General features: G+C 50.4%; 1 protein-coding gene across 2 annotated transcripts; it reads left to right on the top strand.

The window, feature by feature from the left end:
* Nucleotides 1–1,056: 1,056 nt before the first annotated feature.
* Nucleotides 1,057–22,126, top strand: RAB5C (RAB5C, member RAS oncogene family). 2 transcript variants are annotated; one of them, XM_081027729.1, is made up of 7 exons: nucleotides 1,109–1,220; nucleotides 11,325–11,436; nucleotides 17,480–17,734; nucleotides 19,248–19,399; nucleotides 19,573–19,695; nucleotides 20,568–20,661; nucleotides 21,202–22,126. In XM_081027729.1, exons 3-7 carry the CDS (start codon nucleotides 17,569–17,571, stop codon nucleotides 21,315–21,317), a joined length of 651 nt encoding a protein of 216 aa, XP_080883855.1. In that variant the 5' UTR covers nucleotides 1,109–1,220; nucleotides 11,325–11,436; nucleotides 17,480–17,568; the 3' UTR covers nucleotides 21,318–22,126. The 2 variants fall into 2 exon arrangements, with proteins under 2 accessions (XP_080883854.1, XP_080883855.1); XM_081027728.1 differs by lacking the exon at nucleotides 11,325–11,436 and having other exon boundaries at nucleotides 1,057–1,220.
* Nucleotides 22,127–22,316: the final 190 nt, after the last annotated feature.

Raw genomic sequence — 22,316 nt, 5'->3', positions numbered from 1 at the left:
TGAATGTGATGAATGTTGTTAGAAAGAGGTGCCCTGGTGACCTGATGGAAATAGGCGTGGGCAGTTTTGTGGCAGGTTGTCTCAGACAGGTCAATTGTCTAGCTCAGGCTCCAGAGTATGGTGTTGGCTGGTGTCATAGGAACAACGCCCACAGCCGTCTCTGGGGTGAGCTTTGATTCCATACAGGTTTTGAGTAGTGTCCCTCGGGGGGGAGATGCAGGGGCAAAGGAGGTATGGTCTGTGTTGGGGGCCAGGCAGTGGGCAGAAACAGAAGTGGCCCTAATCCATAGTGAGGGGGGGAAGGAAAAATAGAAACAGTCCTGATCCACACGGAGGGCAAGGTGGGGACAAACAGAAGTGGTTCTAATCTGTATTTATGGATGGAGAGAGACAAGGCAGAAATAGTCCAGCTCGGTATTTGGCATCAGAGACAACAGCAGGCTCTGGTTGGGTGAGAGGAGAGGCAGAGGCAGAGGTGATCCTGGTGTGTTTTGGGGTGGAGCCAAAGGCTTACTGCTGGTCAGTAGCCTCCATCTCTGGAGGCTTTGATTTCACCCAGTAGCCTCCAGAGAACCATTCCTACAGCGCTTCGATCACCTTCCCCATCACAGAATGTCCCCAACAATCGGGCTCCTAGGGCAGACTTGGCCCAAAAGTGCAGACAGACAGGGGCTTCTCCGAGTTAGCGAGAGCTCAGGACTAGTCTAAAAGGCCTCATGTGCATATGCATTCACACCGAGTTTTTCCCTTCATAAGTCTGCACACGCAGCTTTCTGCCCTTTTGCAACATTCCACAACGCGCCCGTAGTCTGGGCGCCCGGAACTGGCGGTGACGTTGTTAGCAAGCCCGGCCTTAAAAAGTTCCCGGCCCGGCTCCGCCTCGCCGGCAGCCGGCTCCACCCTACGCCCAAGTCCCAGGAGGCCACCGACTCCGCCCACCGCTGCGAACTACAAGTCCCGCTGTCCCTCGCGCAGGCTCTCCCGCCTCTCCCGCGCCCCCAACAGGCATCGCTTTGTGAGTCGGCTAAGACTGCCTCCCATTGGTCTCTCCGCCTTGTCAGTCACCTGGGAGTATTGAGGGGCGGGTCGGAGATGGAGATCCGGATCCGGAGCGGCTGAAAGGCGGAAGTGGAGGCCGGAGCCTGGGACACCGCCGGGGGGAGAGGAGCGGAGCCTGTCCGAACCCCGGCCCCAAGTAACGCCGCCGCTCCGGAGCCACAGTGAGTGTCCCTGTCCCGAGACTCAGTGTCTCGCTCGGGTTGAAGTCTCTTCGGGGCAGCCCTTCCTCCCGCCCATCCCTGGCTTAGGGAGATACTGACCCCTCCCCCGACCCGTAGCCCCCTCTTAAGGAGCTCCCCAGGCGTCGGGGCAAAAGGGGAGCCTTTCTTTACTTTCCTTACTTGCCCTTCGTGAGCCTTGGGAAACCCTCCTGGCTCCCCTCTGGCCTGTCCAGTCCAGTTGTGGGAGGCAGAGACCCTAAGTTCCGCTCCCACTGCTCCCAGAATTGGAGGAATCTTTGCCAGGTGTGAAGGAGCCTGTCCCCCTTCTCTTTTAGAGGTGGCGAGGAGTGCTGTCTGTCGCCGTTTTCCTCCCAACTATCCCACCAAAACAGTTGTCCCTCCAACCCTCGAGGAATTTTGTGTCGATTTCCTGGAAGTGGGGGTGGGGGTCCTGGGTGAGAGCATTCCACTCGCTCACGTTCCCGCAACTCCTTACTTCCTCTCTTCCCTCAAGCCGGAGAGCCAACCGAGATCTCAGCAGAATTTAAGGTCTGGGTCACTTTAGGAATGAGCTGTCGTCTCCTTGTCTTGCTGCCTCTGCCCCCAGCCCTGCCCTCTAGTTGTGTTGTTCTCTAGCTGTGTTATCCTCTGAGTGTAGCTCTCTTCCTGCCTCTGAAAAATTTAGCTGAGCTTTGCTTTATCCTAGTTACAGATCACAGATCTGGGGGGATCTGCCCATTCATTATCTTCTCACCCCCCTCCTCCTCCCCCCATGCTCCAGGCTCAGGGGTGTCCTCCTAGAGCATAGGAGTGGTGTCCAAGCTGCCTCAGAGGGACGCTCCTCCTGGGACTCTTGTCTGCTGGTCTTTAGGGAAGAGAAAAAGACCAAAAATGAGGCGCCTGAAATTGAAGGGGCTTGGGCTATCTCTTTCACACACACACACACACACACACACACACACCACACACTCCTCCCTAATCAACAGGTACATGCCACTTCTGGTCCCTGGGTCTATCTCCAACCCCTGCTGGACTTGGGCAGATTGTAAATTACAGAAGAATAAATTGAGATCACAATGACACCTACTGGTTTTTAATGTGCTAATTTTTGTAGCCCAAAGAATTCCCATACATGCCAGAAAGTGCTTATTTCCCCAGCCTTTCCAAGGGACGGTGGTACTGACATCTGATCCTTGTCTATTGCTGGGAACTTCGGTGTGTGAAATGGCTGCTGTCTCAGATCAAGCTGGGAGGTTCTCTGTTATGTGGCCAAAGTACAGGCCAGAGACTGTACCTTAATGAGAGCAGCCTGACTCTTTGAGGCCATGACTGACCCTAGCTATCTACAGCAGAGGAAGGGAGGGAAAACCATGCAATCTTTGGGGATTTCTGTAGCTCTTCAGTGTTCTAGGCTATCTTTACTGCCCTTGGATACTGCTTACAAGTGCTAAAGTCTTTTTACCTTGAGATCTTTTTGACAATTTCTGGACAGTGTAACTGGTGTCTGACTCCTACAAACTTTTGAGCTAGACCTGGGATGCACTTACTTCATTTTTTACTGAACAACAACAACAAAAATTCCTTATCAGGGTCAACAGTCAGATCACAAGTTCTCTATCTGTGTGTGCTTCCTTGGAGGGTCGTTGGAGACTTCTGTGGCCAACCCAGTTTCTCTAATCTGGTCAGTCTGTGCCTCTGAGGGCAGAGCCAGAGAGGCCTGACTGCTTACCAGCCATTGATCTCTGACCAAACTTACCTCCTCAGTAGTAGGCTGTGGTTTCTGGAACTCTTTGGGAGTGCCAGGGTGAGGCTGGCCAGTCTTTGAGGGGACCTCTTTTTGTCTGGACGTGCTCTCCCAGCTCTGAATCTGAAACAGTCTTTTGAAGGAGAAGCTCTCCTTTTCAGAGAGACAAGGAAAGCACCAGTGCCCTGAGTGGTAGGCAGCCACTTCTGGCATCCAGAAATCTCAAGAGATCTGACATTGCTTGGCAGAAAGAGAGAGGGCTCTGTGTGGGACAGAAGCCCCTCCTCATGCCTTTACTCTCCTCTCTTGCCTCTTACAACAAGTGGGCCTTTTTCTGCCTTGATACTATAGAGGGGCGGTAATAACTAATTTTTATAAATCATTTTCAAGTTGCAAGGTTCTTTTCTCACGTGTTCCTCTCAGAGTACTGGGAGATAGTGGGGTTTGTATCTCCACTTTAGAGATGATGCTGAAGGAATTTAAGTAGCTTGCCTTAGATCATACAGTGAGAAAGTGGCAGAGCCACGACTTGGTTTGGGATTAGATGTGCTTCATCCTTCCTAATGGCGGGCCCTCTTTTGGTCTGTTTGTTAAAGGAGTGAACATGCAAAGTGAGCAGACAGTAGCCCAAGTGCAGACCCTTAAGTATTCCTCATCATTGGCACTCCTCCTCAGCTGCTGGTTTTCGTCCCTACCCCTACCCCACTCTCCTAGCCTGTTTCTTGATCCACTGTTTCCCTGCTTCTGGAGACCATGGCAGTTATGAGTCCCCAGTCAGTACCCTTCAGGACCTGAGAGTTTGCTGACATCGGCATGCCATTAATTTATTAGGAACCTGAAAGTTATGATGGCTACAAAATGAAAGTAAAAGTGCGTGGACTCAGGGGTCCCTCTGGGCACAGTTAAGGGTGTGGGGAACCAGCGGAGCTAGCATCTGCTTAGCCCTCTGATTCCCCCACCAAGTACTTAGCCCCACCAAGCAAGTACTTTCTAGAAAGAACCTTGCCTTGTGAAGAGAGGCAGTGTGATGGGGTGGAAGGCATTAGAGCTTTGGAGGAGCCAGACCTGAGTTGTCATCTGGAATCCCCCACTTACCAGTTGAATGGCCTTGGGTTTGTTACTTGACCTGACTGAGCCTCTGTTTCTTCCAGTAAAATGAAGATACAAAATATCTTGCAGAATTAGAAACAAAGGGTAAAGAAGCTAGTCTAGTTCCTGGCACAAAACAGATACTCACAAAATAACAATTTTGTGGGTCCTTGGGGTTTTGAAGGTACATCATAACTCATCTGTGGGATTCTGATTCAACATTTATACCAAGTGTTGTTGCTGTGATGCCTGGTACTTTTCTTGTTTCATAACAGAATTGGTATGGGTTGTGTTCCCATTTTACAGAATAGAATGTCAAGGCCATGATTGTGCTTCTTCCATTGAGGTTTTCAGACCCTGATGGGGTCATGTGCTGTGGATATTCAGAGCCATAGACTAGGTGAGGTCTTTGCATCTTCTCGGCACTTCCGTCTTACTCAGTTTTAAACATTTTTATATTAAAACAGCTCTGGATCTACTATAGATTGGAATGCAAAATTTGCATGCGTTTAAGCTAAAACAGGAAACTTGAAGACAGTATTTTGGTTGCAGCAGGCTGCTTTGTGTTCGAATCTCAAATTCCTGGGATTTTGCATTTTCTCTCTCCTACCTTGCTTGAGTCAGGAGTACTTTTGTTGAGGCCATTTGAAAAACATGGCTTCAGGTAGGGTTTGTAAACTAGAATGTTCCCAAATCCGGTGCCTTGGCAGAGGAGAATCGGAATATTTCTTAAGGAGTCCTCCGATTACTAGCCTGGTATTACAAGAGATTAGTTTTCACAGTAAATATCCCCATCTCCTGTATATACTGTGTTTCCCCGAAAATAAGACCTAGCCGGACAATCAGCTCGAATGTGACTTTGGAGCAAAAATTAATATAATTAATATAAAATTACATTAGGCCGGTATTATATATTATATTATACCCAGTCTTATAGTAAAATAAGACTGTCTTATATTAATTTTTGCTCCAAAATACACATTAGAGCTGATTGTCCGACTCGGTCTTATTTGCGGGGAAACACAGTAGAAACAATATACAAGAAAAGCTAAACTTTCAAGCTGTGTTCAATATGTGCCAGGCACTCTGCAGAGCCATTCGCACATGCTTATTCCTTCCATCCTCACAAAAGCCCCAGGCGGAAGGTATTCTGTTTAATCCCTAATGGTGGGGAACTCAGCAGTAAGTGCCTGAGCAGGGGACCGAATGGAAAGTCTGGTCCGGCCTCCAACCCCATGCAGCACAGCCCCTCCTTGCCCCTCCCCAGGCTAACTGTGAGCTCTTATCCACCTCACCTTCCTGGGAGCTGCGCCTCCCTCCCTTTTTTCTCAAAGCTCAGTTGGAATGTCACTTCCTCCATGAAGCCTTCCGTCCCCGCAGGTAGGCTGAGGGCTTTTCTCCTCCCTGTGCTTTCCTCCATTGCCCCTTGTCCACTGCCTGTCAAGTGTGTGATCCCCATACCGGCACCGATTGTGTCCCATTTATCTGTGTGTCCAGTCCTCCCATGTCCGCAGTGTGCTTTTTAAAGGGCAGACATTCATACCTGCCCTGGAAGCAAATGCCTGCCTCTCCTTTAACACACACTTTCGAAGCTCAGCAGCTTGGATGCGGTGATCTGGGCTTCACCCTCACAGCCCTGTGATCCCAAAGCCTGGAGCATTTCTTCGGACCATTCTCTAGAAAGTTGCTCACAGATAGAAAAGCAAGCAGGCAAATAGGAGGAACATTACAGTGTAGAAGATAGAGGAGCTGTGGAGGAGGTGGGGAGAGGTCCCCAACTAAATTCCAGAGGGTAGAGCTCTCCAAATCTCCATTTCCAGTGACGAGTTTCACTGGAAAAGGCTGGCATGGTTTGGCCTTCCATCGTCTTGTTGACTATCTCTGCAGCTGTGTGTGGTGAGGCAGCAGCGCCCCCAGGCCAGGGCTCACTTAGCGAGGGTCAGTGGAAGTGAATTTCACTCTGGTCTGCGGGTGCTGCTTTGCACATCTGCACAAGGCTCCTTTATGGGTGGGGGGAGGCTTCAGGTGGCGTCCGCGGTACAGATGCACAGTGGTGAGGGCAGCCCTGCCTTGTGTAACCCACAGGTCTGGCCTTTAAATCCCCCCGCCCTGTGCCTGTGGGATTTGGGTATCATCATCTGCTTGTCTCGAGACTCCTGATAGGGCTCCCACCAGCCTCCTTCCCACTCACCCCTCGGCCCAACTCCCTGAAAAGTTAACTTGTCTTTACAAACAGGAGTTTGTGGTCACTGGAGTCCTTGGATCTCTTTTTGTCCCAAGATGAGCCACCGTTTTTCTAAAAAAAATAGTAAACTTTTTATTTCAGAGTAGTTTCAGAAAAACTGTGAAGGTGGTAGGATTTTCTCACAAACCCCTGCACCCAGTTTCCACTGTTACTACTAACACCTTACTTTATTTAGTATTGTGCATTTGTCACAGCTGACGAAGCAGTGTTGACAACATTAACTAAAGTCCCTACTTTATTCAGATTTTCTTAGTTTTTAACCTAATGTCCTTTTTCTGTTCCAGGATCGCATCCAGGACACCACAGTACTTTTAGCTGTCATGTCTCCCTCCTTAGCCTCCTCTTGGCTGTGACAGTTTCTTACACTTTCCTTGTTTTTGATGACCTTGACAGTTTTGAGGAGTACCGGTCAGGTATTTGATAGCGTGTCTTTCAACTGGGTTTTGTCTGATGTTTTTCTCATGATTAGACTGGGGTGATGAGTTTTGGGGAGGAAGACCACAGAGGTAAAGTGCCGTTCTCATCCCATCATATCAAGGGAAATATAATCAACAGGCCTTATCAGAATGGACGGCAGCCTTGATCACCTGGCTGAGGTGATGTTTGGCAGGTTCCTCCACTGTGAAGTGGCTGTCTCCCCTCCTCCCTCCCATACTATCCTATTTGGGAGAAAGTCACTAGGTGGAGCCTACACTTGAGGAGTGGGGAGTTCTGCCCTTCTCCTAGAGGGCAGAATATCTCCCTGAATTATTTGGAATTGTTGTATACAAGAGATTTGTCAGTTCTCCCCCATTTGTTTACTTATTCAATTATTTATATCAGTATGGACTCATAGACATTTATTTTACACACTGATTTATAACCCAATGCTGCTTTATTTTATTGCTCAAATTGTTCTAGCTTTGTTCGTTGGGAGGTCTTTCAGGTCTCTTTGACTTACCCCCATCATTGGGGTTTTTTGGTTTTCATTTTTTTAAGCACCTCCTTACTTTGCAGGCATTAGGATATGCCTTGTGTATATTTCCTGCCCCAGTCCTACAGTCAGCTGCCTGTCCAGGGCCACTGCTTTTTTAGCAAACATTTCCTCTAGGTATGTTGATGTGGGGTTACACAGATGGGTTTAAGGTATTTCTTCTCTTGATGGTTAGTAATAGTCACTGAACACTCTGGAATTCGGTAAGGTAGAGATGCACCTGGGAAACCTACTGTGTGAGAATCCTGGGAGTTGCTTCTTTACTCACCCATTCATATTTCTCATATCCCTGTCTAATGCTTTGCCTGATCCAAAAAACGGTCGGATGTGATATTTACTCTGGAGTTCACTATCCACTTAGGAAGATGAGGTAATAATCCTTCTCTACTTCAGGCTCTAAGTTCTCCAGCCAAACTTTCCAGGACTCTGGGTCTGAGAAGAACACCCACGTGGACTGGGCTGGCTTTTTTTTTTTGGCTGCCACTCACAAATGGCCCTCCCCTTTGGGAGGGTGTGTGCAGGGCTTATGGCTCTAGGCGGGCTCAGGGCAGGCTGTCACTTTGAGCTGTGATCCTGAATCATTGACTAGCTTCAATCCTTCCGTTGAATTGTCATCCCTCTGAAGATGTGTAACTGGAACCCTGCTGGAAACACTAACTTGGGATCTTAACAGGAGTTGGTTTACAAGCCTCTTGCCTTCTATTCATAGCTCCATGTGTGTTCTCTTCAGGTGGCTCTGTCAGGAGCAGCCCTGGTGTCGGTGTCGGGAGGACGTGGGTGGCCTCCCTACCTCTGGCTGCTTTCCTAGTTACCAGTCGCTCTCTGAGCTTCTCTGAAGGCCGTGGTGATTAATGACTCCAATTTCCAAACCGCTAGTATTTTCAGCCTGGTTTTTAAAAGGAACTCTGGTTTTTTTGTCAGCTGTCCTAGTCCTGTCCCCTCCCCCTCTTCACAACTGAACCACCTCTTCCCTTTCCTGAAAGAGACTTTGAGATGTTTTGCATTGTGGGGCCTTCTTTTTTTTTTTTTTTAAGGAGGTAAAGTTTGCCTGATTGGGGATTTCAACTCACTGCTGAACTTTTTTTTTTTTTTTTGGATGGTGGTGATCTCCTCCATTTTGGTGGCTTTGGAAGCCAGTCTTCAGAGAATACAAGATTAGGGTCATTCACAAGACACAGGACATCAGGTATGAGCAGGACACTGGTGAAAGTTATAGTTTTAGTCTATTTGGACTGCTCTACCCAAATCCCACAGCCTGGGTGGCTTATAAACAAGGAAATTTATTTCTCACAGTTCTGGAGGCTGGATGTCCGAGATCAGGGCGCCAGCATGGTTGGGTTCTGATGAGGACTCACTTCAAGGTTGCAGACTGCCAGCTTCTCACTGTGCCCTCCCATGATTGAAGGGGCAAGGAAGCTCTCTGCTGCCTCTTTTAAAAGGGCTCTACTCCCAATCAGGCGGCTCTGCCCTTGTGGCCTGGTCACCTGTCAGGCCTCACCTCCCAATGCCATCACCTTGGGGATTAGGATTCCAACGTGGGTTTTGGGGGACACAAACATTCAGACCATAGCAGTTGTCCAAGTAAGCATTCTCTCCAAATGAGGGGCACTGAAGAGTGGAATGTAGGGAAACTGGCAGCAAAAGGAATGCGAGACTAGTATCTGAAGATTTCGATAGAGGAATCCACTTCCTTCATGGGGACTTGGCAGGACGGAGCTTCCCTGTCCTGTGAACAACGCTGAGTGCTTGCTCTGAGCCAGGCCCTTGGCTAAGGGTCTTACGAGGCCTCCTCTTCCCAGCAGCTCTGGGAGATGGATACCAGTCTCCCCATTTCACATGTCAGGAAATGGGTTCAGCAACACAACACCAGGTCACCCTAATAAGTGGTGGCCCTGGGACTTTAACTGAAGTTTGTCCGAGTCCAGCATTTACTCTCTTCACTCCTGTGCAGAAGGAACCTATCTGGAGTAGTGAGGTGTCTCCTCTGCTGGGCTGTGGCTCTGTTTGGGGATCTGAGCTGTCTGGCAGAGAGATGTGTATTTAAGCCTTCAACTGCCCCCATTCTCTTGCCAAACCTAACCAGGCCTCGGTACACCACATTTATGAGCACCTACTGTGTGTCAGGCTTGATGTGTTGTGCTGTTAAAACAAAGGAAACTTACAGTCTAGCCTTTGAGAATTGTATTTTGTGGCCCTTTTCATCTACAAAGTGCCGTTAATTTCTCTCACCTTCTCACTCCCAACCCTCAAGCACCCAAATTCGCCAGGCTCTTGCCACCCACAACAGTCTTCTGAAAATTTGGGGTCATGGAAATAGAAGTGTGCTTCATTCATTAAAACTTGTGCAGACCCATTCATTGCCTGGTTTCTTCACCTGGCAGCATCCTACATTTTGTTCAGCAAAAATTACGAAAGGAAAAGTTGGCCTAAAATATTGTTCTTTGGCACCCAGGCTCTGGAGAGCAGCCATGGTCCCTCAGATCTCACAGTGGGAACTTTGACCTTGTTTCTTGTTAGTTGGGCAGCCTCTGACCACAGTGTGTGCGGTAGCTGAGCAAGAGGAATTTGGTTTGCTGGTATCTGATACCGGCTTCTCTTTCCCCCTGCTTTCCTCTAACGTGACCTCTGTCCTCTGCTCTCTGTTTAGGAGCTGAGGGCAAGACAAAGAGGGCAGCAAATTAAATTGGCTTTCTTTTGATTTTTGTTTTTTTATAAAGACCGGAAGGGTTTGTGAGAGGTGTCCGTTGCTGTTATTGGTATGAGTAGCTGGATGGACAGGTTCTGCTGAGGACCCTGACCTTCAGCAGAGGTTCTTGGAGTTTTTCTGGGTTTGGGGCAGCAGCACAAGTGACAGCTGTCCTGGCTGGTACTCCTGGCCCTACAGAGACCCTCCTGAGACAGAGGGGAAGACAGGCATTGATGAGCTTCCTGTCAGAACTGTCCTAAGTAAACAGTAAGTGCATGAGCAAAACAAAAACGGGCACTTTATGAGGCTGTGGATCAGCAGGGACCAGTGTCCCTCCAGCTGGCCTTCACATAACTTGCCCTCCATCCTGGGACCACAGCAGGTGTAGGGGGTGCCGGGGAAGAACCTGTGCGGTGGCTGGCTCGCTCCTAGCATCCCGCTGGCACCGGCAGGTGGTGGGCTGGGTGGTGGGGTGCGAGCCATCACCCAGCCTCCGTCCCATCCCCGCCATGCCCTGTCGCTGGATGTGTGCCTATAGATTTGTGCTGCAGAAAGTGGGCGACTTCAAGTTGAGCTTTTGCTTAAGGCTTCTTGTAGAGCTGCCCTCTGTGGGGCCAGAGAATCTGCCAGAACCTTGCTGACTGAGCGGTGCTGAGTTGGAGGCCAGGCCCTCGTAGGGAGAATAATCTCTTAGGAATATCATTGTTAGGGCCCCTGGTGCCTCTTAGAATCAGTGGGCAGGACAAGCCTTGCTGGTGCAACTTCAGGCTGTCCCCTGTCTGGCTGGCCTTCCTTCTGAACCTGCCACCCAAACGCCTGGCTCCTGTTGGCCCTCAGTACCGGGGAATGAGAAGCCTAGAGCTGCCCATGAATCCTGGGGCTCTTCTGGACAGTACGGGCAGATCACACGGACCAAGCTGTGTCAGCAGCTACATGGAGATGTCCCCCACCCCACCCCCAGCAGCCTTCTTCCCTGTGGGTGCAGGAAGAGAGGGAGCAGTGGGTGGAGGTTTCATCCTTGGCCTGAAGTGAGCGCTGACTCTGCTTCCCTCAGCCTTCCCAGGGAACCCATCTGTTGTCGAGAGCTGAGAAAGCAGCTTGGAGCTCAGGGAAGGGCTTCTTGGTGTTCTTCCTGGGCAGGTATTCTGTTCCTGGAGGGGCTTCCACCTAACGCAGCTTAGCATCTGTCCCGAATGTCACTGCAGGCCTTCCCACACTGGGGCCGGCGCCGTAGGAGTAGCTGTGCTCTGTCCTGGCTGACTGCTGGCAGGGCTCCCGGCTCAGCCTGGACAGTGCTGCAGGGCCACTTGGTCGTGTATATGCAGGGTTCAACCTCTTGATGCCCCTGCACACTTGCCCCTTTGCAGGTGTTGGCGGCCTCAGCTAGAGCTCTCGTGGACTCCATCGGGGCCTTGCTGTGTTGTATAAGTCTAGGCACTCAGCTCGATTGAAAGGGGAGTGAGATGAAACTGATCCCAGGTAAGAGGGTTAGGTGACTGGGGACAGATTTAAGGTCCTGTCCCAGTGGTATAGGACCCAACTCACTCTGAGTCCCCCTCTGGGATGATTTCCCTCCCTTCCCCCTGGAAAGGGGGGAGTCCTGCTGTGGCTGTGTAAAGGCCGCAACCCCTTCCTCTTCTGTTGCCATTTCCCTACTTACGGGTGGGATGAGGAGCCCCAGCCCTGGCCTGACACACCCCATCAGAGTGCTTCTTAAATCTCAACCTGGCTTCCAGGGCCAAGCTTCCTCTGTTACACTCCCCAGGGGAGACATAGCTCCTGTGTGGAGCCATCCCTTGTCCTGGTCATATGGGGGAAGACACCTGTCTCTTTGATTCCATCCTCCCAACCCCACAGCCCTTTTTCTTCTTAATATCTTCTCTTACCTGGTTGGAGAGTGCAGCCATCACACTTTCGTAACCTTCTTCGTCATTGAGAAGACATGAAAACATGGGCTTCTCTTTTTAGTGTGATGAGGCTGTAAACAGCTCTACAATTCTGTAGCCCACAGTTCAGTATGAACAATAAATATATATGCAGCAGTCATATTTGTGCTGGATCCCATTCTCTTGTTTGTTTGGGTATCTTGGTTCTCTCTCGGTCTTCTAATTTAGGTGTCATCTTTTCTATTGTCTCTGTTATCCTGAATTTTGTTATACTAAAGAGGAGGCAGAGAATATTTTATGTACAGGGGAGCTAGATTGATTTCATATCATTTGTGAGCTTTAATTTCTCGTTATTGTATGCAAATTCTATACTAGAAACCTTGTCTGCCTTTTTATTGACACGTAACTTACATATAGTAAGGCTTACAAATCTTAAGTGGACAGCAAGCCGGACATTGACATTCGTATACGTCTAGGTACCTGTCTCCCAGATCAAGATATAAAACTTTTGCATATAGCCGTGTTCTCTTTTAATTTGATATAAGCTCATTTTTTCCATAGTTAAGAGCCATATTTTATTAAAGCATACATAGAAGGTGGCAGCCCCCGTTATTCCATTTACAATCGTCCTAGTGGCCGTAATGACATTGGTAATATTCCTGGGTTCTGTGTCTCTGAGGAGGGAGCCTTGCTGGAGTTAGGAGTCCTGTGCTCAGCCTCTGCTACCACCTGGCTGTGACCCTGGGCAGGTCACCTTACCTCACCTTCATCTCCTCTAATCGGGAAGGGGAGGATTAGGTCTTCAAGGACCTTTTGAGCTTTGACAACCAATGAGTTGAAACTAGTTAGTTAACCTCTTAGTAGAATAAACCTGGCACCTGTTGGAGCCTTACCTTCAGCCTAATACTGTGCTCTGTATGTGATGCGTTGTTTCATTTAACCTTTCCACAACCCTGTGCAATTAGTATTAAATAATACCGTTTTATAGATAAGGGACTGAAGTCAACAGCGGTCACTTGTCTAACTTGGCCAAGGTGACTCAGGTGATAAACAGTGGAGCCGGCTTAGACCAAACCTGGTTCAGTGTCCCAAGTCCTAACCTGCTAGTTGTGCTGGGAATGGTGTGTAGGTACTTCCCGTGGCTCATGGCTTATGTTGCTACAGATTCTTCTTTCCCCTGGGTCTGCAACCAGCTAGAGGCCCCGGTGACTCTGGCAGAGCACAGCTGCTCCTGCTGAATCTGCCCTCTGGTCCTGTGTGCGGTAGTGGTGATTTTCCCCTTGGAGGAAGAGCCTCCCGTTCTTGAGTCTACGGGAAAATCAGCTCCCTGGTGATCTGAGCTTTTAAGGTCTTCCACCTTAGCCTTTGAACCTAATTACCTCTCCAGTGGCCCTTTGCATTCTCTTTAAGCTAACAAGTTGCTCTGCTGTCAGCTTATATTGCCCTACTGTTCTGGTGTTAACTTTTCAGGAATGCTTTTTTTCAGAGTAAAGTGTCACTAGCCAGAATGACCTCCAGGGAAGCCTGGGCAGGGCCACTTGGTTCTCCCCGCCCCCGCACCCCCCCAGGCTAACCTTGAGTGAGCCTTGGGTGAGTGAGTCTCCTGCCCAGCCTCTGGTCAACAGAGCCTGATGGGTGTCCCTAATCAGCTCACTATCCAGGCTGTGCTGGGACTGTCAGCTAGAGGAAGTCACTGAAGCAAACAGGAAGCATGAGAGACACCCATCAGCTTTGGAATTGCTCACCCTTTTACCAGGAAAGACACAAAGTATGACGCGGGTGACTTCATGGATTAGAGAAGAGAAACGTGCGAATTTTGAATGGAGGCCGGAGGGGAGGGGTCACATTCCAGCAGCGCCTGGAGTCTTGGAGAAGGCTCCCATTGTTGAGTGAAGCCAGGAAACAGTCCCCACCCCTAATCTGATCCACCTGTGCGGTCCACCACGCTGATGGGGGTGGAGCCTTTCTGTCTCTTGCATTCCTCCTTCCTGTATCCCCTGTGGCTCTTGTGCTTCCATCAGCTGCCTAGAACCACTTGGGGAACTTATTTGAAAAGCACTGATTTCTGGACTCCGCTGATAGAGATTCTAATTCAGTTGGGCAGGGTTATTTTCTGAATGCCCCAGGTGATTCTGATGAAAAAGTTTGCGACCCACTGATCTGTAGTGTCCAGAGCAGGGGAGAGCGGTGTCCTGCTTTTTCCCTCTCGTTCCCCGAGAACTGTGTGAGCATATGCCCATTATGCCTGTTCACCGGGCCAGAGTGTTGAGGAGCTTGGATCCCTTCTGCCCTTTCATGTGCGTCGTGGGAAAAGGCATAGGGTATGGCCCAGTCCTTGCATTCGTTTCCTGTGAAGATGTGAGGTTATGAATGGTTTTCCTTCTCCATGGCCTCTGAACAAACCAGGGTTCTGATTTGGAGGGGGTGGGGAGCAGGTCATGCCAAAGAGAATCTTTTGTCATGGATCTGAAGCTACCCATTTCAGCAGCTTCATGAAAATATCCGGGAGGAAATTTATTCTACTTGTGTGTTTTTCTTGGTGCTGAAGAGACTAGTTAAAATCTTTGGCCCGTTCTGTATCTTTTAAGAAATTTTGACTACAACTTTGGCTCTTAAAGATAATTTGAGTTTTGACTGAAAGAAGACTTTTACTATGCCATTTTTGGTTATAATTCTATCGCCTGACTGTACCCGTGGATGATTCTTGTCACTGGTGGGAAAGAAAGATCCCCACATTGAGATTCCTTCCCCTAGGCGGCAGGCCAGCTCCTCCTGTAAATTCACCTGTACCACCTGCCCCGGAGGGGACTGGACAGCGTAAAGCTTCCTGGGGCCTGGGTGGGTGCCCTTCATGGCAAAATCAGCTTCCTCTGTGCTTTATTGTCTGGGAAGGTTTGCCACCTCTGTTCATGTGATCACCCAGTGGGGCCAGGAAAAGCACGAGGCAGCAGACCATAAAAAGTGCCAGGTGTGCCTGCTCAGGTGTCTGGAAGGCAGGACCAGCATCCAGGTGGAACATGTCACCAGCCAGTTTGTGCTAGGCGGAGCGCTGAGAGCGCTTTAACAACAAGCAAATGCAGGTACTGGACGCTCCTCCAGACCTTCAGAACCTCCAGGGGCTGGCTGCACAGGTGATTCTGATGTGTGGGCGGAGCTGAGGACCACTGCCTAAGAGTTATTTGTCTCTCCTTCCAGCTTGTTAAAAAATCGCGTTCTGTGTGGGCAATTTTAGAAACCCACTGGTTTGACAGGGACAAGACTTAGATGTCGTCTCTATTTTTCTTGACTCGTAGGTGCCATTGACTCATGCTGGTAGCCCGCAGCTGCAGCTGCTTTGGTTTTTTTGGAATTGGGGACTTCGCCTTCTGTTTCCCTCTCCCCACTTGTTTATACCTCCTCCAGTGGCCGAGCCACGCTCTGTTGCCTAGCTAAGATTCTGTGTCACGTGGATTTGTGGTAACAACCAACTTATAATTCCATTGTGGTTCCCTTCTTGCTGTCGCCCTGGGTGGCTCCTCCCATTGTTGGGAGTCCTCAGGGACTGCAAGATCACTGTGACCGTCTGCCAGAGCCAGACCTTGTTGGGCCAGCAGAGCTGCTGCCACAAGAGTCTCATTCACTCAGCAACCCTGACCCAAACACGGGGTGGGTGTTGCCTCCATCTTTTTTCCGCAGCAGGGAGAATGGCAGGGAGACAGCTGAGCATACAGGCAACCCGAGATCGCTGGACCAGGCTGTCACCTGTGTGCTGGGTGGCCTTGAGCAGGGCATGAGGCTAGTCATCTGAAATGGCCTGTGTTTTCATGTGTAAAGGAGATAGTCGTTGTATAATTGCTCAGTAAATGTTAGCTGTCCCTGAAAATTATTTCATGTGATAAACATTCTTTGAATGCCCAGTGTGTACCTAAGGATGGTGAGGAAGGCATTTCAGAGAAGCCAGAAGCATAGACCTTGTCTCAAGGGCCATAGAGTCTTGCAAAATCACTGAGGGGAGGTGAAAAGAGAAAGCATCTTAAGCTATAAAATATTTCAAAACGGGCGTTTCTTGTTACTAATTGAGGGCCCCCTCCGCCCCAAATACTTCCTTCCTTGTACTCTTGGGGAAGAGGTGGCCCCATTTCAAACCTCTTTTCCTTTGGTGCTGTCCAGAAAGGAAACTCTTGTTCCTGGTGAGTGAATCATTCTTCCTGAAGCTCGCGTTTTTAATGCGTTGCTGGGAGAACTTGGACGTGAAAACCGATTTGAGGTTGCACAAAGCGAGCCTTCTGCTGTCAGCTTCTTGCACAAGCGTAGCCCACTGCTTCCCACAAACAGCAGCCCACTCTCCATTTACACCCTTGTCCTGTGACTGTAAGGGAGTACGTTCCCCTTGCTCAAGGGGCAGGTCAGGGCTGTCCTTGGGATCCTGTTCCAAAGACCCCTCCTGCATAGACTATTAATGCAAAGGGCAGTCTGATCACAGTCTTTTCTTTCCGCCTTGAGTTCAGGCTCTGTCCAGAGCGTTCAGGACCTGATACCTACCTACTCACAGTCCTCGTTTGTAAAACATTCTGTATATGTTCTGATATCTTTTAGTGTAAGTCTTCCAGAGGCTTCTGGAGGTAGACGCCTCATCCTTCTTTGCAGTTCCAAAACCTAACAAAAGAAACCTTGCACCTCCTAAGCTCTCACTAGACGAGTGACTAAGACGTTAGTGCGGGAACACCAGCTGCTGGGGGTGCAGGTCTTGGTGTCCCGTGTTTCTCTCCGCCCTCCCATGCCTCCCCCTTGTTCTTCTGCGTCACCCTCTGCCTCTGCCAGTAGAGAATGGAATTGAGATCTCTATTTAAAAGGGAAATTTGGCAGCCGTTCTGACTGCCAGCAGAGCTCTGGCATTGGTGTGTGTTTGGTTTTGTGTGTGTTTTGTTTTTTAATGTGTGTGAGACTTCTAGCCCATAAAAATGAGAGAACTGCAGGGGGGAGGCTCAGGATGCGGCTTAGATTCCAGTGCACAGTACAGGCTCAGCTTGAAAAAGTCAGCCCTTCTGGAGACGGCAGGACAAAATGGCTATTTTGATAGCTTGCGCCAGCCAGGCGCTGCTCCCTGAGTGCCCAGGAGGTTAGGCAAGCACCTTGTCTGCTGAGCTTTCTGCTGGGACTCCCTGTGCCCTGATGGCCGTCTCCACCCACCCTGGCTTTGCAGAGGCGGTGTGCTCATAGCCACCACACTGCAAGTTCATTGTGTGTTGACCTCCATCCTAGTGTCTTCCTGGGCGATGTTTTGGTAGCCCAAGGATCCTGTTGACTTCAGTGTCACCAGACTGGCATATGCCCATTCCTCTCCTGTGCATGCATCTATGTGAATGCACATAATGTGGGCTTGGGAAGTCAGTGTGTTTGCTCAGAAGCGTGAGCCTAAAGTGGGGAGACCACTTGTCTCTTTACTGCTCAGATGGTTGTAGAGCAAATATATTTGTGGTACAGCCTAGTCAGGGCTCTTCTCCTAACTTCTGGGGGTGGAGGGCAGGGAATTGGGGTGATGGGAGGCGGTCAGCCAGGTTTTCAGGGAGGGCAGAGGGAGAAACGTGTGATTTAAGAAGGGCTCATTGCGCAACAGTCTCTGGGCTAACCCAGTGCTTCTGATTTCTCCCCTGCAGTTGGAGGCCCCCCTCCCCACTAAGTGCCTCTTTGCATAGCACCGGCCCCCGCCCCCACGCTCACTGGTACCACTACAGCGGGACGGGCCATGGCGGGTCGGGGAGGTGCAGCGCGACCCAACGGACCAGCTGCTGGGAACAAGATCTGTCAATTTAAGCTGGTCCTGCTGGGGGAGTCCGCGGTGGGCAAATCCAGCCTCGTCCTCCGCTTTGTCAAAGGACAATTCCACGAGTACCAGGAGAGCACAATTGGAGGTGAGTGGTGCAAGGGGGTGTGGGGGCTCAGGGAGGCCAAAGAAATGCCTTGGCATTGAGGAGAAGGGAGTTACTTGCCCAGAGAGACTAAACCTACCTGGGGCAGCAGCGTCTCTCCTCATTTGGGCCCTGGAATCAAATCCAACAGCTGGTCTCCATGCCAGAGTCCCAAGAATTAGCTGGGAGTCAAAACTGCCTTCCTCTCCTCGTTCTCTCTCTTTATTATTTGTGTCACCTTGGCAAAGACCCTTCCACTGACCCAGCCTCTGGGAAGGGAGAGGCGGGGTCTAGACCTCTGTGGGTCCTTCTGACTGTGCCAGGCACTGCGTCTGCCCTGGCCTCTCTCACTTTCCAAAATGGGGAAATGGCCTGGTGAGTGGGCTGGTATTTCTGAAGCTGACCTTTGCCCTTTCTTGGGCTCAGAGCCTGTCACTGATTTCCCAGTGGTCAGCATTGAGGATGTAAGGGTCTGAGCTCAGCCTCCTGCCTTAGTAGCCAGTGTAAACCTTGAGGGGCCAGGGCTGACCTTGGGCTTGGGTCATCCTTTTCTCTACCCTCTTGGTTGGTAGGAGGTTTCCAGGCAGCTGGAAACAAAATGGGCCGTGTCAGCAGTCTCTGCTGCCTCCTCAGCACTGGAGTCAGGAGCTGGAGAGGGGGAAGTGAGGCAGTGCCCCGTGCCCTCAGGGAGGTGGGGGGAAGGCAGACACGAGAGTGGACTTTCAAAAGCAGAGCTCTGGGATCCTCTCTGGGTCCTGGGCAAAGGGGACTCCACCTGCCTGTCCCAGCTCTTGGACTCCTCCTTTGAAGCGTATGCACAAGTGTCGCGTTCTCCTGCCTCCTCAGGCCAAAAGTAGGGTCACTCTGTTCCCTGAAGGTCAAGCCAGTTAGAAATGGGTTGAGGTCAAAGCTGGGGGGGTTGGCTAGCCAGCGTCCCTGGAGGTGGCAGGGGCGGTTGTGAAGCCAGCCGCCCAGCCTCCGCCTGGCAGTAGAACAGCCTGTACTTTCAGGCGTCCCCAGCATAGCTAAGTGTATGAGAGTGTCCTCAGGAAACAGAAGGCCAGCGGCAGCCCTGGGCTGGAGCACACTGAGGGGATAGAGAGGTTTCCAATTGGACTGTTCTCTCTGAGGGAAGGGAGGAGGAGGAAGAGGGTGGGCCCACCTGGCTGAGCTAAGAGTCAGGTTTCCCTGGGCTTTCTGTCTCTTGCCCCTTTGCCTCCTTCCTCTTCTGAGTGCTCCTGAAATGGCTCAGGTGCAAGCCGGCTTCCCTTCTTCTCCTGCCCTTGCCGAGTGTGGGTCTGTAAAGTCTGTGCACTCCACAGCCCCCTCGACACAGACAGAAATAGAAATTCCACCAGCTCTGCTCAGGCCTGCTTGACTGCCACGTCGGGGGCTTTTCTGTGCCCATCTCAGTAGAAGGCTTCTGAGTGCCAGAGCCCAGCTGCAAGAGTGGAGATAAGTGGGGGTGGCTTCTCGAGCTCCTTCTTGCCTGGTAACACCACCTTCCCTCTTACAGCGGCCTTCCTCACACAGACCGTCTGCTTGGACGACACAACAGTCAAGTTTGAGATCTGGGACACAGCTGGACAGGAGCGGTATCACAGCCTGGCCCCCATGTACTATCGGGGGGCCCAGGCTGCCATCGTGGTCTATGACATCACCAACACAGTAAAGATTTTCCCTTCTTGACCTTTGTTCCTGGATGTGATGTGGGCAAATTTCCTGTTGTTTGGGGGTGTCTCACCAGAATCACTGGGGCTCTGCCAGCGCGAGCTTTTCCAGGGAGTGGCCTGGGCAGAATGCCTCCTCTGTCCCTTTGACATTTGGCCCTGTCTCCCCAGGATACATTTGCACGGGCCAAGAACTGGGTGAAGGAGTTACAGAGGCAGGCCAGCCCCAACATCGTCATTGCGCTCGCGGGGAACAAGGCGGACCTGGCCAGCAAGAGAGCCGTGGAATTCCAGGTGGGGGGCATGGAAAGGGCTTGGGGGAGGTGTGAGCAGCTCCACTCAGCTTTCCCCAGGCCCCTCAGGGGCTTCAGGAAGGGCCCTATGGGGAGGCAGCAGCAGCACTTCTATCTGCCGTCCTCTCATGACTCGAGCATGGACCGAACGGAGTTGCCTGCCTCTCCTTGGTGGGTAGCGTGTGTGTGTGTACAGGGAGCTGAAGCCTCTGCTTGTTTGTTCTGTACAGTGACTTTTAAATGAAATTATTGAAGAATACTTTTTTCATGTAATACCAGCATATAGTAAAATTTAAACAGCACAAGAAGGTATATAAATGAAATTTAAGTCTCAAACCTAGAAAATCAATCTCCCGCCCCCCTCCCCAGTTCCTCAGTTTCTCATCTTTCCAGAAATAGGCACATGTGTATGAATCCCTTTCTTTACATAGATGGGAGTGTGTTCTACATACTGTGTTTTTTTTACCAGTCCCTAACGGATGGACTTCTAGGTTGTTCGTGCTGCAGTCAACATGCACGTACTTCTGTGCTTTTGTTCAAATGTGCAACTATATTTGTAGGTCACTTTCTAGAGTATTTCCTAGCCTAGTGATTTTGAGAAAGAAGAAGACAGAATGGACATAGGGAAACCTGAGTAAAACATCTGCCAGTGTTTGTGAGCTGAGAGGCGCTGTACCTAAGTGGGGGGTATGGGGCCAGATGTCTCGGCGGAACCCAGAGCAGGAGAGCTAGCAGCCTGAAAAGCCCCTGCACAATGTTGCTATTGTGTATAAGGCACTGATCAGGGAAGATTTTTTTTTTATCCTGGGCTCCAGCCCCTACCAACTGTCCCCACTTCCCTCCCACCCCCTTTCTCGCCTCTATCCAAATCAGGAAGCACAAGCCTATGCAGACGACAACAGTTTGCTATTCATGGAGACATCAGCAAAGACCGCAATGAACGTGAATGAAATTTTCATGGCAATAGGTGAGCTGCCTCTTCTGCCTGCCTCTTCTCCCACCCCCACATCGGGGCATAGAACTTGCCTGCTGTTCCGTAGTAGATTCCTTCACCAACAGATCTTTCACCATTTTTAATATTCTGATAAAATCATTTTCTTCTTCATCTGACTCTCAGATATAGATAGTTCACTCCAGAAGTTTCTACAGCCTGGGCCAAAGTCTCAACATTTCATTTCCTGACCTCTTAGCTTGCCACCCATCTAAAACCCTGTGTCACCATCCTACCCACTTCTTAGGATTTTTTTTAAGGCCTTTTGGCTCTGGAGTCATCCTGCCTGGGTTTGAGTCCTAGCTCTACCACTTATAAACTCTGGGTTTGGGCAAGTCATTTTACCTCTCTCTGCCTCAGTTTCCTGAAACACTCAGAATGCACTTGACACATGGAAGTGAAGCCCTCAGTATGTTCATTATTACTGATTGGGTGGTAAAGGCCAGATTCTACTCAAGTGGACTTGGGAAACAGTATTAGCCTACCCCCACAAACATTTTCTCCTCTCCCAAACAGCTAAGAAGCTCCCCAAGAACGAGCCCCAGAATGCAGCTGGTGCTCCAGGCCGGAACCGAGGTGTGGACCTCCAGGAGAACAACCCAGCCAGCCGGAGCCAGTGTTGCAGCAACTGAGCCCCCTTGCCCACCCACTGCCCCCACTTCCTCCGCCTGAATGACCCGACTGGAATCCACTCTAACCAATCGCACTTAACGCCTCGGGCCACCACTGCGGGGGCAGGGGGAGGGGTCCACCATGATTTCACCATATAATTTTGATCATAGGCCGGAGTGAGTTATTCCACCTGCACCGTTCTGTACAAATACTAATTCAATTTTAAGTCTTAAGTCACTTTTTTAATATATATGATCTTCTGCTCTTCCCACTTCCTGCCCTTTCTACTGCTCTCCCACTCTCCCTTTGCTGGTAGTAGCCACGGGCCCCTGTTCCTCCCACCCTTGTATATGGGGAGGCAGGGGTGGGAGCAACTACCCTCTTTTCCTCTTGCTGATTAGCAGACTCAGCAAGAGCACCATATCCTTACCGTGTTTGGAGTGGGCTTGGTTCTGGGTGGTGGGGCAGGCCCTGGGGCTAGGGAAGGGAGAGGCAGCTCTACCTTCAGCTGGCTGGCATCAGGGAGCAGCCCCCCACCCCCACCCGCCTACCCCTGATTCACAGATGGGAGAGAAACCACAGCATTATTGTGACAGCCACGAACCCACTGCCCACAACCCACCCCACCCTCCTCGTCCTTGGTCACCCTGACTGACCTCTGGCTCTGAGCCCTGTTCTGACCAAATCACGATGATGAGTATTTGGGGGTGGGTGGGTAAGGGGGGTAGTGGGAGGGGATGGAACCAACTTTTTCTGTATTTTGTATTGTATGTTTTCTTCAACATGTAACCAATCAGTATCTTGTCAATATAGTCAGCCGATCGATCGACCTCTGCTTGTCTTGCTTGTCTTTCTCTGGCAGAGCTTATCAGACCATATCCTCTCTAGCTTACTTGAGGTTAATTTACAATGAACCACTGAATTTTGTTAAACAAAATCCCCCCCCCAGGGGGGAGATGCTGGTGCTCATGGTAACCAGGAGAAAGAGGCCCTTGGTTACCAGTGCTACTGGCATGGGG

The sequence above is a fragment of the Rhinolophus hipposideros genome (assembly GCF_964194185.1).
Source record: "Rhinolophus hipposideros genome assembly, chromosome: 20".
In the NCBI taxonomy this organism is placed as follows: domain Eukaryota; kingdom Metazoa; phylum Chordata; class Mammalia; order Chiroptera; family Rhinolophidae; genus Rhinolophus; species Rhinolophus hipposideros.
This window is presented reverse-complemented; position numbering and strand designations above follow the sequence as displayed.

Bases quoted from the DNA above. Each gene is read 5' to 3' on its own strand.
- RAB5C (XM_081027728.1), top strand. From the start codon at position 17,569: ATGGCGGGTCGGGGAGGTGCAGCGCGACCCAACGGACCAGCTGCTGGG. The intron at 17,735-19,247 runs GTGAGTGGTGCA...TCCCTCTTACAG, and splicing joins CCAGGAGAGCACAATTGGAG to CGGCCTTCCTCACACAGACC. The intron at 20,662-21,201 runs GTGAGCTGCCTC...TCTCCCAAACAG, and splicing joins TGAAATTTTCATGGCAATAG to CTAAGAAGCTCCCCAAGAAC.